We start from the raw sequence: 18119 nt of genomic DNA, 5'->3' as shown, positions 1-18119 counted from the left end.
GACCAGACTGGAAAGGGAATCTCAACGCCTCCATTTAACATTATTGTCTGCTCTTGGTTCCAAGGAGAAGTGTCATATACGAAATGTCCACACCGTTCAAACACTAAAGCTTCCAGAACAAACGCTACGTTATGCAAAATTGCTAGGCAGTATCAACACCTGCAGGATCTTCCGGTGGTATATTACGAAATGGAGCCACCAAAGATTCTTATAGGTTTAAAACATTTGCATTTGTTTGCACCACTAGAGTTGTAGATTGGAAAACCAGGGGCACCAATCGCTGCGAGATCTAAGCTCGGGTCCTAATACAAAGTCTGTGGGTGCAATTGGGATGATGAAATTGACGACGATTCAACAGCAAAATGGGAGTAGTGGACAAGCATGTTGTCTATAGTGGAATCAGTGAAGGTTCCTCGTTACCATTTTTGAGACGGCATATTGCGGGAGTACGAATCTTTACAACTGCACGTCTTTACAGATGCAAGTGAATGCGCCTATGGTTGTGTGGCGTACTTTCGGATTATGGCTGGAGGCGTATCCAGGTGTTCTTTGGTTCGAGCGAAATCGAAAGTGGCGCCGTTGAAACCGTGTACTATCCCGCGGCTAGTGTTGATGGCAGCCGTTCTCGGTGCTCGACTGGTGGACGTTATTGAAGAGAGTCACAACTTGAAGATACATAGCGTCTATCTGTGGATTGCTTCGCGCACGGTCCATTCATGAATTAAGTCCGATTTGTGGATTTTTACTGCTCTTAAGTCGGTGACTGGCACTGGGTGCCAACCAAACTAAATGTAGCTGATGAGCTCACTAAATGGAACCACGGTCTACAGATAGGTCCAGATAGTCGATGGTTTCAGGGGTCACAGTTTTTATACCATGTTGAGGAAGAATGACCGGAGTAACCAATGAGAAAGCCAAATATTCAAGCAGAGCTTCGTTCAACGTTCCTCTTTCACGAATTAGAGCTATCAGAATCGTGGATAGATAGCGTGCGTGTTACGTTTGGAAGATAGCGCAAAGTGACTGTTTCGCAGCGGAGATTCGAATTTTTCATCAAGTGACCAGCGATAGAAAGCTTCCTTAAGGCAGAAAAGACAGTGACCTTTATAAACTCACTCCGATACTAGATGAATTTGGCATACTCCGTCACGAAGGACGAACAACGAAAGCAGGATTTCTTCCGTTTGTAGTGTGATTCCCGATAATTCTTCCTAGAAAACATCCGATCACCATGAAGTTAATGGAACATTATCATCACAAGTTCGGCCACGCAAATCGGGAAACTGTGGTAAACGAAATGAGACAAAAATTTTACACTCCATACATCAGAGCTAACTCGTGAGAGAAAGTTATGAAGGAGTGCGTATGGTGTAAAGTCCAAAAATGTCGACCAACAATCCCACGAATGGCTTCACTTCCCGTTCAACGGCTGACTCCAAACCTGCGACCATTCAATTTCACCGGAGTCGACTACTTTGGCCCGTTAATAATCAACGGCGGCCGTCGCACAGATAAGCGTTGGGAATCATTGTTCACCAGTTTGTCAACCAGAGCAATACACTTAGAGGTGGTGCACAACATGTCCAGGTCCACCCAAAGCTGGCAATTCGCCGCTTTGCTTGCCGGGGCGGGATGCCTATTAGGTTTTTCTCCGATCATGGAACAAACTTTATTGGTGCATACAAAAAAGTTACGCAGCAAATAGGCGTAGACTGCAGTGTCGCCTTTACTGACGCTAGAACAAAAGGGAACTTTAACCGCACCGCATATGGAAGGAGCCTGGGAAAGGCTCGTTCGTTCCGTGAAGGAGGCAATGAAAGTATTTGACGATGGACGGACGTTGGCAGACGAGGTTTTATTGACAGCGTTAGCTGAGGTAGAAGATATGATAAACTAACATCCGCTACCGTATGTTCCGCAAGAGTCGGCCGAGGCTGAGTCGCTAACGCCCAACCATCTCATTCGTGGACTTCCGTCGACATGGAGAGAAATCTTCAAATCTACAGGCGGAGAAGCAGAGGCACTTCGAGACAACTACAAGCGATCACTAAGGCTGGCAGATAATATGTGGAAACGTTGGCTAAGCGAATATCTACTATCAATAAGCCAACAATCAAAGTGGAATTGGCCGGGATTCTGCCAAATCGCACCAAGCGCCAACAAAAAATTACTCATTTTCTTACTCAAACTTTCGGTTAGCAGATTCAATTGATCACAAATCGCATCGGATATCCCTCAACCTCATAACTGTGGGTATCCTTCAACAAATGTATGAATTAATTGATATGAAATGATGTCCGTTTTCTTTTTGCGAACAAAATACTGCAAGTCAATCAAAAAGCCGCTTGGTGCGGTTTGGCTGAACCCTGACCAATTCAGAGTCGGAGCCAATTGTTGAAGGTGAGATAGTATTCATAGCCGACGAAGACAACCGGAAATGTTGGGTACAAGTTATTCATTATATGCAAAGTTATTCATTGTATACCAGTTTTTATAGGGTTAAATGGCCTATTATATAAAATTGAGTCATATTTTGTTCGTTTCAAGAGGTCTATCTCTAGTAGTGTCTTTGACAAAGTTTTTCTGTACATTATTTCTGACAACTTTCGCAAAGATGCCATTTTGGTTCAACTAATTTTGAAAAAATAAAATGTCTATCTCCGAATTAATCAAAAATAAATTTTTCTCAAATGATATTGATGTATGAAACATACTTGCTGAACATACATTCCCATTCAAAACACGATTTCATACCGAAAAAGCCGACGATCACGTTGCATTGGATTCCTGGATAACCAATAAGCCACAGATGGCCACCCGGCCGAAGATGGGGACTCCCTACCGTGGAAGAAACCCGTGATCTATGTTTTTATCCCGCTTTTTCGTCCAGCTTTTACCTTTTAACAAATTTTAATGTTTTTTTTTTCTCAAGTTTGTAGTTCTAATTTCTGTACTGTATTCTTTTCCATTTGGCTTGCGAAAGGTCCCTATGTTGGACATGTGGGTCGCTGCTTTCAGCCTACTCCCCTGCCATTTGATCCCTTAGCAGTGGCGTTACCATGACAAGTGAAGAACATAATTAATTTCAAAATTCACACAAATAAAGAGAAAAAAATTATAACTTGTTAAATGCTATCCGAAAGTGATACTTCTGAATAACAAAACTATTCGCACTGCTATTAAATTTAAAAGTGGTACTTCCTTATTAAAAAATTGAACATCACCCAACTATAGACTTTGCTGGAGTTGGCACTCATAGCAGTCCCGTTTTTCAATCATCAAAACAAAATATAGCAATGATCTCACCTATATTTTACAAGTTTGTCTTTCTAAGTCATAGGGCATAGATAGAACAATCCATCAGATGATGGCATGCTGCGCTGTAGAAACACGCTGAGGAAAATCACAAAAATAAAAAAAGCAACTCAAATACCTTTTCATTGTTTTGTTTTTCTTGGGATGAATATCGGGGCTATGAGATGAAGTCCAGGAGCTGTAGCCCTAGTTAATGTCAGTCAAATTGTGTCTACACCTTATAATAAATTTCGACTCATTCAAATCAACGTTAGGCTCTTCACTGAATCTGAGTATGAAACGGGATCCATTGGCGCCTATTGAACGATTTCATCATTTTCATACTATTTATTCGACTGTTCTAACAGGTTTCCACGACCATTTCATTCATTTGTTCCACGCATGGGAGAGGTGCTGAGGGGATGTTTTCGTAGGCAAAATAATATAGTTTTTAAACTGGTTGCTCTTCATGACACTGACCTATCTTTTCTCTTGTTGTTACCCATGTTGCTCTATCATACCCTAAATAAAACAAATCAGTTGTCCGTTCACCTTAGCTTTTTTTTCCTTTTGAGGATGCAAGTAGCTTCGTAATCTTATCAGCAATAACAATAATTGTCCGGTTGCCTTTTTTGGTGAACCCGTTATCTCGCCTCGAGCAATTCTTCATGCGTCCATCTGGTTGTTGCGATAAAAGGCATCAGTTCGACAGACATCTATCGCACTCCGTTTGTTGAATCACCAATATTCGTAATGTTGCGAATCATTACGTTATTGACACAGTTTTTTGGCACCTGATGATGCAACATTCTTGAACAGATTATTGCTAGACGCACGTTAAAACCTGTTAGACCAGGAACTTTTACCAACCTCCTCGTAGCTCATCGTGATTTATTCGGAAACATCAGTTGGGACCATCGGTTTCAATATATTGAATCCGTCTTATTCTTTTTTTGCGGCACTACACTAATCAATGGGGCACGTTGACTAATCAATCTGTGGAAGAATCTTCGAAACTAAACACTGCAACTATATGGTAATCAAGGCGTTTTGGCTGCGGTTAGATCTAGGAGCTCTTATTTATAGATTCTTCCCTAGTCAGAATAGATGCTTAAACGGGATTAGTTTTATACAGAAGATCGCGTCGCGGTTGTTAAATGATGTGCAATAATTTGCTTTATTGAGTGTGATTGATTCAGGGTCCCCTATGCATATATTGTACCATAGAGAGCGGGCGGTTTTTCTTTTATCATTATGATAGTGCGTGATGTGTATGATGAGCGACTATGGTAAATTAGTAACGAAATTGTGAAGTGTTTGATGCGGTGCTATTACTTAGTACATCGATTTGGTCGACGTTTTTCTATTCAACACCATTTCTTTTGCATTGGATTTTGATTATTTTTTCAGTCAGTTTTTAACTCGAGCTTTGCATTTTTCAAAAGCTTCACATTTAAATATCATTAAGAAGATATATATCATAATAATGCGTCGTTTTCATGATGACACCACACTAAAGTAGCATCATCTACGTCTGTTAGCTTAATCAATATTTGAGACCAATCACGGCATTTTGTAGGTAGTTTCAAAAATGAACCATTTTACTTTGTGATTTTACAGACGAATTTTGTCCTGATCAGCACTGGTAGTTTCCGTGACCGTGATTGAGATATTCTTATTTTTAAAAGCCAAATGAAAATGTAGCCGACTCTTGGTCACATTACAAGCACTCATGACGGGAATGTTTCTGTATTATGAAATCAAAATTTCTAAATAGTTTTAATAGATTTAAGCAAACAACATTGACTTGTCGAGAAAATGATAAAATTGTTCCTAATATTCGAGTTAGAAGTAATAATAATAGAATTATTTGTTTGAGAAACTGCATATATCCATTTTACACATTTCTGAGAAAACAACAAAGGCGCTTTCAAATCGACTTCTATAAAAACATTCTTCATGCCTGCCGTATCCTAACGGAACTATCAATTCTATACTTTCGCCTCTAATGCTATCATGAACATGTACGTCCAAGTTTGGAAGATGATATTAGCATTTCCATATCATAACAAAATATTGTTTTCGAACAAATTGGTACCGAATCTTCCAATGTCTTCGATACAGATTTATAGTTTTAGACAAAGTTCAACGCCCTGGGGCACTTCCATTTCGGTAACGGCTAGAAGTGCTCTACAATTGGTCTGCAAATTATGTGTACGTATGTAATTTTCTCAATCAAATGATTTTTTTCATATATTTCCGAACAAAAAAAAATTGTTTTTTTGTCAGAATACGAATTTTTGGACGAGGATTCAGAATACATATTTAAAATTTTATTTTGGCTAAAAGGAATAGCAGATTATAGAGCGCATCGTCCTGTTTCAATCCATCTAACGTCACGAATTAATCGGCCACAGATATTTGGACGCCAGATTTGCATCAGCATTGCACGAATCAGCCATGTTCTAGCATTATATGCCACAGTTCGTTCCGTTTCACCGAGTCATACGCTGCCTTAAAATCCACAAACAGGATTTGTCGCCGTTCGCCATCTGCCGTTGTTGATTGTCCTTCTTAAGGTTTACTTTGATATTTGCCGACAAAGGTCTACGCAAACGGACGCATTCTGCTAAACAGAATTAGAAAGATTACATTATGGGGGTGTTATGAAGTGTTATACTTCGATAATTAGCACAATCGAGTCTGTGCCCTTTTTGGTGGATAGGACACATGAGGCCATCAAGCCAGCTCGAAGGCATTTCTTCTCCCTCCCTAATCTTTTCAATTAGTTGGTAGATTTTTTTGTTCAGCCGATAACTTCCCATTTTCTTCCCAGCGGCTTTACCGTTCTTTAGTTCTCGAACAGCTTTTCTCACTTCATCTAGCGTTTGTGACTATACTGCGTGTCCATCATCTTCAATCCTTATTCTGTTTGTGCCCTCTCTGTCCGATTGTCCATTCAACAGTAACTCAAAGTGCTCCTTCCACCTAGCAACTACCTCTGCTCGGCCAATCAACAGATTTCTTGAGCTGTCATTGATCATGATTTGGGTCAGTCCGCTTTTCTTGTGCATGTTGTTGATTGTTTTGTAGAACTTCCGTGCGTCTTTGCTGGCAAAGCTTTCCTCTGCCTCCGAAAGTACTCTGTGACTGATAAATTGACCGCCTGTTGGACTTGTTGCCACAATGCGTTCAAATTTTCTTCAGTTGGGTGTCCTTCGATTCTTTCATCGAGCTTATGAGTGAAATGCTCCGTAACGCCCTTGCCCGACAGTCACTGTATGTTCTGCCGCCTGGTTTTTTCACGCCTAGAACCGGTAATGCCGGACACCCTTGCGCGAAGATAGTAATCAGAGTTGATTTGAGCCTCGGAAGGTTCTCACGCAGGGATTGAATCCTAAAGAGAAGAACAAGTCTCTCACTTCATTCATTCATTTATTTAGTTAACATATGAACAGATAACACTGAATCAACAATTTGACGCCACAATGCACGGTTCGAGGCCGCATCTCTCCATCCTCGGATCGCCCCACGCTCGCCAAGTCGTTTTGCACCTGGTCTGCCCATCTCGCTCGCTGCGCTCCACGCCGTCCCGTACCTGCCGGATCGGAAGCGAACACCATCTTTGCAGGGTTGCTGTCCGGCATTCTTGCAACATGTCCTGGCCATCGTACCCTTCCGGCTTTAGCTACCTTCTGGATACTGGGCTCGCCGTAGAGTTGGGCGAGCTCATGATTCATTCTTCGCCGCCACACACCGTCTTCTTGCACACCGCCAAAGATGGTCCTAAGCACCCGTCTCTCGAATACTCCGAGTGCTTGCAAGTCCTCCTCGAGCATTGTCCATGTTTCATGTCCGTAGAGGACAACCGGTCTTATTAGCGTCTTGTACATGACACATTTGGTGCGGTGGCGAATCTTTTTCGACCGCAGTTTCTTCTGGAGCCCGTAGTAGGCCCGACTTCCACAGATGATGCTCCTTCGTATTTCACGACTAACGTTGTTGTCAGCCGTTAGCAAGGATCCGAGGTAGACGAATTCCTCGACCACCTCGAAGGTATCCCCGTCTATCGTAACACTGCTTCCCAGGCGGGCCCTGTCGCGCTCGGTTCCGCCCACAAGCATGTACTTTGTCTTTGACGCATTCACCACCAGTCCAAATCCAACCTTTGCAAATGTTCGGCCGACAATGTCCATGTCATCCGCGAAGCAAATAAATTGACTGGATCTGTTGAAAATCGTACCCCGGCTGTTACACCCGGATCTCCGCATGACACCTTCTAGCGCAATGTTGAACAACAGGCACGAAAGTCCATCACCTTGTCTTAGTCCCCGGCGCGATTCGAACGAACTGGAGTGTTCGCCCGAAATCTTCACACAGTTTTGCACACCATCCACCGTTGCTTTGATTAGTCTGGTAAGCTTCCCAGGGAAGCTGTTCTCGTCCATAATTTTCCAAAGCTCTACGCGGTCTATACTGTCGTATGCCACCTTGAAATCAACGAACAGATGGTGCGTTGGGACCTGGTATTCACGGCATTTTTGGAGGATTTGCCGTACAGTAAAGATCTGGTCCGTTGTCGAGCGGCCGTCAACGAAGCCGGCTTGATAACTTCCCACGAACTCGTTCACTAATGGTGACAGACGACGGAAGATGATCTGGGATATCACTTTGTAGGCGGCATTAAGGATGGTGATCGCTCGAAAGTTCTCACACTCCAGTTTGTCGCCTTTCTTGTAGATGGGGCATATAACCCCTTCCTTCCACTCCTCCGGTAGCTGTTCGGTTTCCCAGATTCTGACTATCAGTTTGTGCAGGCAAGTGGCCAGCTTTTCCGGGCCCATCTTGATGAGCTCAGCTCCGTTACCATCCTTACCAGCTGCTTTATTGGTCTTTAGCTGTTGAATAGCATCCTTAACTTCCCTCAAGGTGGGGGCTGGTTGGCTTCCATCGTCCGCTGAACTGACGTAGTCATCTCCTCCGCTGCCTTGACTTTCACTGCCTGTACTCTCCACGCCATTCAGATGTTCCTCGTAGTGCTGCTTCCACCTTTCGGTCACCATACGTTCGTCCGTCAATATGCTCCCATCCTTATCCCGGCACATTTCGGCTCGCGGCACGAAGCCTTTGCGGGATGCGTTGAGCTTCTGATAGAACTTGCGTGTATCTTGAGAACGGCACAGCTGTTCCATTTCCTCACACTCCGCTTCTTCCAGGCGGCGTTTCTTCTCCTGAAAAAGGTGGGTCTGCTGTCTCCGCTTCCGTCTATAACGTTCCACGTTCTGCCGGGTACCTTGTTGCAGCGCGATCGCCCGCGCTGCGTCGTTCTCCGTCAGAATCTGTCTGCACTCTTCGTTGAACCAATCGTTCCGTCGACTTCGTCCCATATACCCGACGTTGTTCTCCGCTGCGTCGTTAATGGCTGCTTTGACTATACTCCAGCAGTCCTCAAGAGGGGCCCCATCGAGCTCACCCTCTTCCGGCAACGCTGCCTCGAGAAGCTGAGCGTATGCAGTGGCGACATCAGGTTGCTTCAGTCGCTCTAGGTCGTACCGCGGCGGTCGTCGGTACCGAACATTGTTGATGACGGATAGTTTTGGGCGCAGTTTAACCATCACCAGATAGTGGTCAAAGTCGATGTTAGCGCCACGATATGTCCTGACGTCGATAATGTCGGAGAAGTGCCGTCCATCAATCAGAACGTGGTCGATTTGTGATTCTGTCTGTCTGATCTCCAGGTGTACCGATACGGGAGGCTGTGTTGGAAGTAGGTGCTACGAATGGCCATATTCTTGGAGGAGGCGAAATCAATTAGTCGTAGGCCGTTTTCGTTCGTCAGCCGGTGAGCGCTGAACTTTCCAATAGTCGGTCTAAACTCCTCCTCTTGGCCAACCTGAGCGTTCAATTCTCCTATGACGATTTTGACGTCGTGGCTTGGGCAGCTGTCGTACTCACGTTCCAGCTGCGCGTAGAATGCGTCCTTATCATCATCAGTGCTTCCGGAGTGTGGGCTATGGACGTTGATTATGCTGAAGTTGAAGAACCGGCCTTTGATCCTCAACCTGCACATTCTTTCATTGATCGGCCATCACCCGATCACGCGCCTTTGCATATCGCACATCACTATGAAAGCAGTTCCCAGCTCGTGTGTGTTGCCGCTGCTCTGGTAGAGAGAAGGGTTTTCGTAGAAAAGGGTACAAAAACAGTGATTTTTATGCTCATTTTGCTTATCTCTGAAAGTTCTACCCATTTTGAACTTAACCTTGAGGCATTAATTAGTTTAGAACTTGGCCGATATGTGGTGGTAGGGTAGAATACGGCATTGGCAGGGTGCGACGGTTGTTGGCACCCTCAACAATATTTGCGTTTTCCAGCAAACATACACTAAACATATACTATTGTAAAAATTATGTCTTTAGCGAAGTTTATCTAGTGGGAGTGGACTGTTTTGTGACGAAAAAAGTAATTAGGAATTTCACAAACAGGCGGCGCTAGTGTGCTTGCAATATTCTTGCATGTGTGAAATATTTCTTTAGCTTGAGATCCTTCGTACCTACACCCAAGTTGTATTCAAATTTTTTTCAGGATGTCTCGGACCACAAAGCGGTGCTCAGTGTAATGAGCATTTTTTCCAAGAGGCAGCGCTAGTGAGCAGATATATTAAGGTGAACTACGACAGAGTCCAAAAATGGCTGCCACTAAAGTGATTTTTTTTTTTAATTGGATTCCATCGCGGTTCACCTTTAAGTATATTGTTCCATTGAAATCTGATGTATTTTGGTGCGTAGTATTTCTGGCAAACATGAATGTTGTGGCAGAATTCACCAAAAGTTTTTTTGCATTCAACTTGCTCCAGCGATGCAAATGATAGAATGCGTTCACATAATATCTCTTAGGTTAATATACTAAGGTCAACACGCGTATCCAAAGATCACCCAACTTGTAATACTAAGATTAGAATGCGTTCTCAACATACGTTCTTCGTCATCCTAGAAATCCCTGGAGTTAAGGCTTTTGAATCTCCACGCAAAATAAGCATGAAAAATCACCTTATTTACGAAAACCCTTCCCCGCGAGGTACCCGTTTGAATTCTCAACCTCATGCTCTCTAGATAGGAGTGATAACCCCTACTCAACAAGACCAAACTTCAAGTGGTTTCCGGAAAAAGCCAACAGAATTCGAGTACCAACCTCTACCGCGGTTAGCCGATTTGCTTACAACAAATTATATTTGCCACAGAATTCTGTCCAATTGTTTCCTATTGAAAATTGGCCAGATTGGACTCTGAGCTCGGAAGTTATAGGCAAAATACTATTTTTTTTGATTTGCACGAGAAAGGCACCATCTAGGTGGATTAAGGCTAGGTGGATTAATAAGGGTTTTTTAATGTAAAAAATTCCCCTAAGAATGGTGGACCTCAAAGATAAGATCCGCGCTCTCTTAGACTATACCAAGTTGTTCTGGTAATTAACCAAGGTTTTAAAATCCGAGCCGCTGCTATTCAATTTTTGATCCCATTAGACAACAAAGACTTTAAGGATTGCTTGATAACTCTTGCAGAAAAGGTACCGAAATAGGTCGTCACTTCGTTAGCTCGCACAATCGTGGACAGAACATTGACAGTTCACACGAAGCAGCCGTTAAACGAGCATGCAAACAACATTCATCTGACTCCAAACAACTTCCCGGAGGAGTTGGAGATTTCAACTGGCGAATTGACGGCCTATATCGAATAACCGGCCCCAAGCTTCGACAACATCTACTTCCCATCATCCTGGAGGTCAGCGAAAGTTATCCCCATCAGAAAGCCTGGGAAGGATCCTTCCTCTTCTAAAAGTTATCCCATCAGCCGTCTCTCAGGGTTATCGAAGCTGTTTAAAAAAGGCTACTCACCGCCGGCTACTTGAGTCTGCTGATCACAACAGAGGAACAGTTTGGTATCCGACGCGATCAATCAATCGCACATTACCTGACCCGCGTTACCAACGTCCTCAGACGCAACCTCCGCCATGGCCATTAGGGTGGTTCAAAAAAGCTATTGTGTTCCATAACGCTCATCTCATTCTGTCTAATGTTGTTCTAACAGTCCTCCGAAAATTTGAGCTGATTTGAGAATGAGCATTTTGATCATTCAATAGGTAGTTCCCACTCCGTGATTGACTAGAACTTGCGAAATTGACAAAGATTTAAATTAATAGAGCTTGGGGTTAGCTATCCGTTCGCAAAGAACACGTTTTGGAAGATCATATATTTTCAGTCAATGAGGCGCCGGCCGCGTTCTTATTTTTATATAGGCAGAAAAGGACTGTTAATCCGACTTTCGTTACTTCTAGAAACCGAAAAGAATTCTGCATCTCCATGATTGTCTTGGGAAAGGGTAGGCGTTACTTACAAAGGATTTATTATCTTTATTCACGTCGATAAGCGATGCGATTTTTGGAATGGGACATATTAACACGCATTAAAAATATTCTACTTATGTTCCTTTTTATTGAACTGTCACAAAACCATGATTGAAAATAAATATAAACATCGCCTTACCGACCGCACAAAGCAGAATAAAATATTTCGGATGATCGTGTGGTCGTTTTGCTTGCTGTTCATAGCACAATGAAATGCACCTTCTCTCATACGAAACACGACTGATCCCGCACTGATTAATTTGCTCAAATTTTCGGAGGACACTCAGAAGACAGAATCAGGTGAGAATTGTGGAACAAAATCAATTTTTTGAACCACCTGATCGATGTCGAGAAGGCATTCGATCTTCACAGCTATCTGGTGAACATCAACTATCTATCGGCGATGAATTGAATTGCGGCGATGAATTTACTTGAGAGGCATTTACTCCTTGGCTGACTCACCTCCAAGTCGGAATGACATTCCGGATCTCAATCATTGGTACGTGTTCTAAGGTCTCTACCAGGGCAGTATCCTCGGACGCCTGCTGTTCAACCTGTTCACCTCCAACATTCTGTGTCCGTTCGCAGATGACACCTCTCTGGTCTACAAAGTAATCAGTGCGCTAGTGGCAAAACTTCAACGAGGCCTGGATGTCCTGACCAAGTACCTCACCAGGTCATCATCTTCCCCCATTCTAAATACCCCAAACATGTTTCGCCTGAGGTTTATTAAATCACCATCAATTGCACGAAAGAGGAATGGACCAATAAGGCTGACTATCTTGGCTTGACCCTAGACAGCAAGCTTATTTTTCTGCAGAAGGTTGACAAAACGGGGGCAAAGCGTAACGTTTTGCTGAAAGTACTGTACCCTTTGATCAACCTTCAGTCGTCATTGTCTCTTAAAAATAAGCTTGCTGTCTACAAGCAAATCATCTTCCCTGTGATCGAATACGGCATGCCGATCTGATGAAGCTGCGTATAAATGCATCATCTGAAACTTCAGCGAGTCTAAAACAAGTTACTGCGGATGATCCTCAATACCCCTCCCAGGGCTCGAACATCTGAGGTCCACCTTACAGTTTCAAATAGTTTCCAAATTGTAGTATAAATAAGTAAATAGCTTATCAAATTTGTAGATGTTCTAAATCAATCTGTTCTAAACCAAATTATAAAATGTCACAGAATTAAACTACAGTACAAAACTACAAAGCAAAAGGCCACTTAATTCGTTAAAATTATGCAATATGGAAATCAACAACAAAAATGAAAATAAATATGAGTTTAAGAACAAAATGGTACATCCACATTCTTAAAACGAACGCCATGACGGACGCATTTAATCAAGAAGAGAGTAGCAAACAAGCCCCTCAAAAACCAATATTATATTTGGAAGCAGAATATAATTTATCAAAATCTCCGAGGCACTTCTTCCCGATAGACTCGACGAGCGTTTGTAAGGTGAAGTAAAGCAGCCACTTAGAATCAGGCATTCAAGCGCTTCAACTCGATCGCCGTGACTGGTACATCTCTTGAGACGGCAATAACAGGTCGAGCTGCTCCCTGTGCCACTCATCCGCTATGGATGCTCTACCGCCTCATGAAGGCCCTCGTTGAACGAAGGGCCGGAAATTACGACACCTCCGTAATATTATTTTCGTACTTGTCCAATACTGACTGTTCTGCTAGGGTAGCAGAATAACTGTCAGTCAGGTCGAAATCTTATGTCATGATTATATAACAGGCCAGTTAGTTGACCCAACGCAACGGGTCAATTAAATATCATGAATATAATTTCAATCAATTTCAGTATTGGCGTCAATTCCTAGATTAAGGGTTCCACGAAAATTATTAGACTATTACACTTTTATGGTCCATTTATATTAAAGATTACGACTTGGTTTACTTGATAAAGTATATCGTGATGGTAGACGGCTATTCTATATGCTACGCTATAACTCGTAGTCTGAATTTGCTATTAAGTTTAATTAAAGACTAATTCAAAAATTGAGACGGAGCCTAACAGTAATAAATTGTTGTTTCATAAGGGTCCAATGTGCAAACCCGGATAAAAGTGTACCATAGGCTCAACAGTGTAAACAATTGAATTACCATACTCTTTACGGTATACAATAGGATATATTGTTTCTTGATGGTTGTCCATATTGTATCAACACCGTGGATATAATACGTCAACATAGTTCTCTAATGTAACAATACTTCCAATTGTTTTTAGAACATTTAGTGCATAAATTTTAATCATTGATAACTTCTGAAAATTTTGTTTAAATTGCATATAGGCAATATAACAATATTTATCCCATTGCCGCAAATATGCATTATTTTTCTTCAAATTTCATTGTTGAACGGTAAAGCCGTCATAATTAAGAAATCCAATATCGTATTGTTTTACTATAAAAATACAATTCAATCTAATGTAATTTGAACGGTTTTCTTTGGATATTTCAACAATATATTTACGATACACTCTATTGTTTGACAAAAAAAGTGTATGAAAAAATCTCAGATTTTGTATAGTTACGATACTTAACAACCCGTACGTTGTAATGCGAAAACTTCATTTACAATTTAATGAATGGTTCATAACAATACATTCTAATGTATTTCTATTATTCAATCTACAATAAAATCTATTGTAAATGTATTGTGTTGTATAGTGATGTCACAATAAATTGTATTGTTTTTCTATAATATTTTTATTCAGAATATAAACAATGGATTGCATTTGCTCTTAGCGAATCACTACAATAACCGGGTAAAACTCTGTGTCGTGTATTGAATTTTAGAAATATAGTTTATGATTCTTCAAAAGTCTCTTACGAAAACAAAAGTGATGAAAATTCGGAACAGGCGCAAATTTTTGTAATACTTGCTCATCTTTGAAGCATTCGTCGGCAATTCAAAAGCATACATTCTGAAGCTGGATCAAACCATAAAAGAAAATGATCGGATTCCCTCAATTGACCTGCCTGGTCGTTTTCGTCGTCTCGCTACAATTGGAAGTCAAATAAATTACTTTATTCTATTCGCTCCACTATTTTTAGTATTTGCATAGACAGAGTGATAGTAGCGGCTAAGAGCGAACTTGAACTAGAAGCATGAAATCAGAATGAAGGTAGTGACCGCATTCTGTGACAACGCTCGCACAGAATCACACGAACGGACATTTATTTACCTACGTATGTCTCTTATTCCAATCAATTGCACTTAATAGAACACTGGATGCTAGCAGATGTGCAATACAAATCCCGTCCGGTTATCCTTGGAAGTTGATATTAGATTTCCACTGAACGGAAGAGTTGCTGTTTGCCGCTCATATCACGAATCACGACATGTGGTTGTGGTTACGAAATTCATATCGCACGTGACTCTAACTTCCCCATTTCTATTTTTGCATGTGTCTTCCTCAACAGGCGAAGGAACGAGTTCGCACACCGGCCAAAAACTATGTCCCCGGATCCGGAGCCCTCAAAGCCAGAAATCTCAACCCTAAGACGCCCAAATCGGCAGCCAAGCGTCCTAACGGTGCCGCTGGTTCGTCGGTCAAGAAAGTACACAGCAACACGTTCTGTACGCCGAGCAAAATCCGCAAACTGGACTATGGCAAACTAAACTCGACCATCGCACCAGGTGCGTTTAACAAGCCAGCCCCACCACCACCGCTCCAAGCAACTGCACCGCAGCCCGCTCCAGTGATTGTTGCCCCACCGACTAAGGCAGCTCTGCAGAAGGTTCAAGCAATGCTGCCACCCCCGTTGCCGGCCGTGCCTCGTTTTAGTGACTTGCTGGAGAAGGATTTCGACGCACTGCCTGCCGACTCCCGATCGTCAATGTTCAGCTTGAATCTGTCCAGCTCGACCTCGGTGGATCAGCCGATTTCGAGCTGCTCCAGTGTGATTACGCAGAGTACAAAGTAAGCTTTAAAATGAAAACCATAAAAACTATTTCAGGCGGATAGTTGTACGAGTTGATTAAATTTTGCATTTCCTTAATTGCGCAAAGTATGGGGCGTGCACGGTACAGAGTCTCTATCAACATAGATAAAATAAACAGAAATCCACATTTTTCTATTTATTACAATTGAACCCTTCACATGTACATTATGCATGCTCTGCTGCGACAAATTTCAAAATAAAGAACACTTTTCTAATATATTCTTGTCATTTTTTCCAGTTCCAGTTACAGCCCCATCGTGAAAAAGTGTATGGAGACATTCGAAGCCACCATCGAGCAAAAACTTGCTAAAATGTTCGAAAAGATTCAGCAAATTCAACCAGCAGTCCCAGCGGTCGTACCCCCAACAAGTGCTACACCAGCTACTGCCGTTTCTACCAATGAACCGATACTGATCGATTGTGGTACCGCCCAGAATATAGACAGTAGTAAAACCGTCGCAACGCCAGCACATACGTCTGGACCTGCCAATACTGGCGCCATTCCGTGGGATATGATTCGTCGAGAAATCCAGGATGCAATCCGTTCGGAAATGAGCACCATCAACGAATCTTCCCACCTACCGAAGTACGAAAGTACTCCCTGCCACGGACAGAGTGAACCTCGTGTGGTCGGTTCCAAGAGCGTCAAGCAGCGGCCCAATCCAGCGCTTCAGCGTTTGAAGGATCAGGCTAAAATGGGGGCAGATGATTCCGCTGGAGAAGCCGGTCTCAATAGTACCATCGTGGCTAACACTAAGACCCCTCGTCGATTCGAAGTCATCAGTGTGGACAGCGATGAGGAGGATGTAGCTAACCTCGATGAAGAAGGGGTAGTCGTTAGACGACGACGTTCCAATAGACTTTCCGGCCATCGCCAGCCGTTCGGAGAAGTTGACGCCAATGTAAGCTACAAACAAAACGCTACCGCTACTTCGAAAACCGTACAAATTGTAAGCGAAGATACCCACCTGTGGCAGATTGAAAATGGTCAGATTCGTCGTCGAAGCACACGTATCTCAATGCGGCGGACCATGCTTCACCAGCACAAGAAAGGATGCTGCCAGTCGGCCAAAAAGAAGAAACTGCGTATGGAAACGCTGCTCGAAGATGAAAAGGAGAACTCAGAGCATGAAAATGTGACGTTCCGCAGGAAAGCCGCAGCCGTGACGATTAGCAATAAAGTGATCGCTGGTTATTTCCAAACTCCGGGCGGTGGCAAGAAGGGACCGAAAATGACCGCCTCGAAGCATGGCAAAGCCGTACTGGATTTGGTCAATCGGGGCAGTATCAAGGAGGTGCAAATTCTTCCGACTGTTGGACTGAAGATGGCCTACCAGATTGTCACTCATCGGTAGGTTTGGCTTTGAGAAATTGTCATTGCTCAATAATTGTACAATGATGTTTTATTTTATTTTTTCAGCACCATAAACGGAAAGTTCAAGAAAATTGATGATCTAGCGAAGCTTTTTGTTGGAGGCAAGAAATGGAACAAGTTCTGTGAGGTAACGTTTTTTAGCAGTAGCGCCTAGCGGGTATACTAACTTTAGCCATTCGTCTTATCTTGTTTACAGGCAAACTACCTTTCCTAGAATTAACTGGACTGTAAGTGAATAAGTGAGCATAAGTAAGTGAGTCCAGTGAGTCCAGCAATCTATTATTATTTTATAAATTCTGACTTTCTCTGTTTCTAATTGGTAAGTTCATTCCGCTTCCATTTGCAATTCACCTGTCGACTGTCTTTCAATAATTTCAAACCATAAAAAGCAAAACAACATGAGAACCTAAAACGTATTTTCCCAGTAATAAATTTATTTCAGATTATTTTTCCTTCATATTCAAATAATTATAAGTTATGTAGATAAATCGAACATTGCGATCATCGAATCGGTGAGGTTTATTTGAACTATTTTTACAAGAAACTTACCTATCTAATATTTGGATCATGAGAATAGCCTCTGAGCTGAAGTACGCGTGCAGATTTTATAAAATTGAATATAAGTTCCTTCATTCTTAAATAGAAGTTTAACTAAGTGTAAGTACTATTGATGTTTTTCTGGAAGTAGTAGAGAAATCCCTTATAGCCTATTCAGATTACGGCATTTATTATAATAATTATTGTGGTAAATATGAGAAAGAAAATTCAATGTATAGGGATTTGCATCAAGTTATTCTATATCATGATATTTATTATCATAAATGGCGTAATCTGAATAGGCTATTAGATTAATGAGTAAATGTATTAAATACTTGGATTATGTCCAAGGGATTGACGATCCCTCCCCAGGCCATCTGCGAGTTATGGTGCCTGTCTAGGATGTGGTGGGGTTTTACAGTGGGCTCTGTTAAAACTCCATAAAAAGCTGCATGTGTCTGCAAGTAGGCTCCGCCAAAGCGTACAAGCCCAAGTCCTGGTGTTAGGTAGGACGCTAAACAGACCTGACACGACACGATGGCCCTCCGCCAAGA

The 18119-nt window shown here is 42.3% G+C and overlaps 2 protein-coding genes across 2 annotated transcripts in view; one reads left to right on the top strand and one right to left on the bottom strand.

Moving 5' to 3' along the window:
- Positions 1 to 4334, bottom strand: part of LOC134205682 (uncharacterized) — a 34035-nt gene extending 29701 nt beyond the window's left edge. Inside the window, exon 1 of the mRNA XM_062681196.1 lies at positions 4165 to 4334. Within this exon, the coding sequence (XP_062537180.1) occupies positions 4165 to 4179 (15 nt within the window). The 5' untranslated portion in view covers positions 4180 to 4334. The remainder of the gene's footprint in view (positions 1 to 4164) is intronic.
- Positions 1 to 17689, top strand: part of LOC134205683 (uncharacterized) — a 48725-nt gene extending 31036 nt beyond the window's left edge. Inside the window, exons 2-5 of the mRNA XM_062681198.1 lie at positions 15132 to 15631; positions 15892 to 17004; positions 17074 to 17155; positions 17225 to 17689. Of these exons, the coding sequence (XP_062537182.1) occupies positions 15132 to 15631; positions 15892 to 17004; positions 17074 to 17155; positions 17225 to 17242 (1713 nt within the window). The 3' untranslated portion in view covers positions 17243 to 17689. The remainder of the gene's footprint in view (positions 1 to 15131; positions 15632 to 15891; positions 17005 to 17073; positions 17156 to 17224) is intronic.
- The last annotated feature ends 430 nt before the right edge of the window (positions 17690 to 18119 follow it).

Source organism: Armigeres subalbatus, chromosome 1 (assembly GCF_024139115.2).
Source record: "Armigeres subalbatus isolate Guangzhou_Male chromosome 1, GZ_Asu_2, whole genome shotgun sequence".
Taxonomy (NCBI): Eukaryota; Metazoa; Arthropoda; class Insecta; order Diptera; family Culicidae; genus Armigeres; species Armigeres subalbatus.
This window is presented reverse-complemented; position numbering and strand designations above follow the sequence as displayed.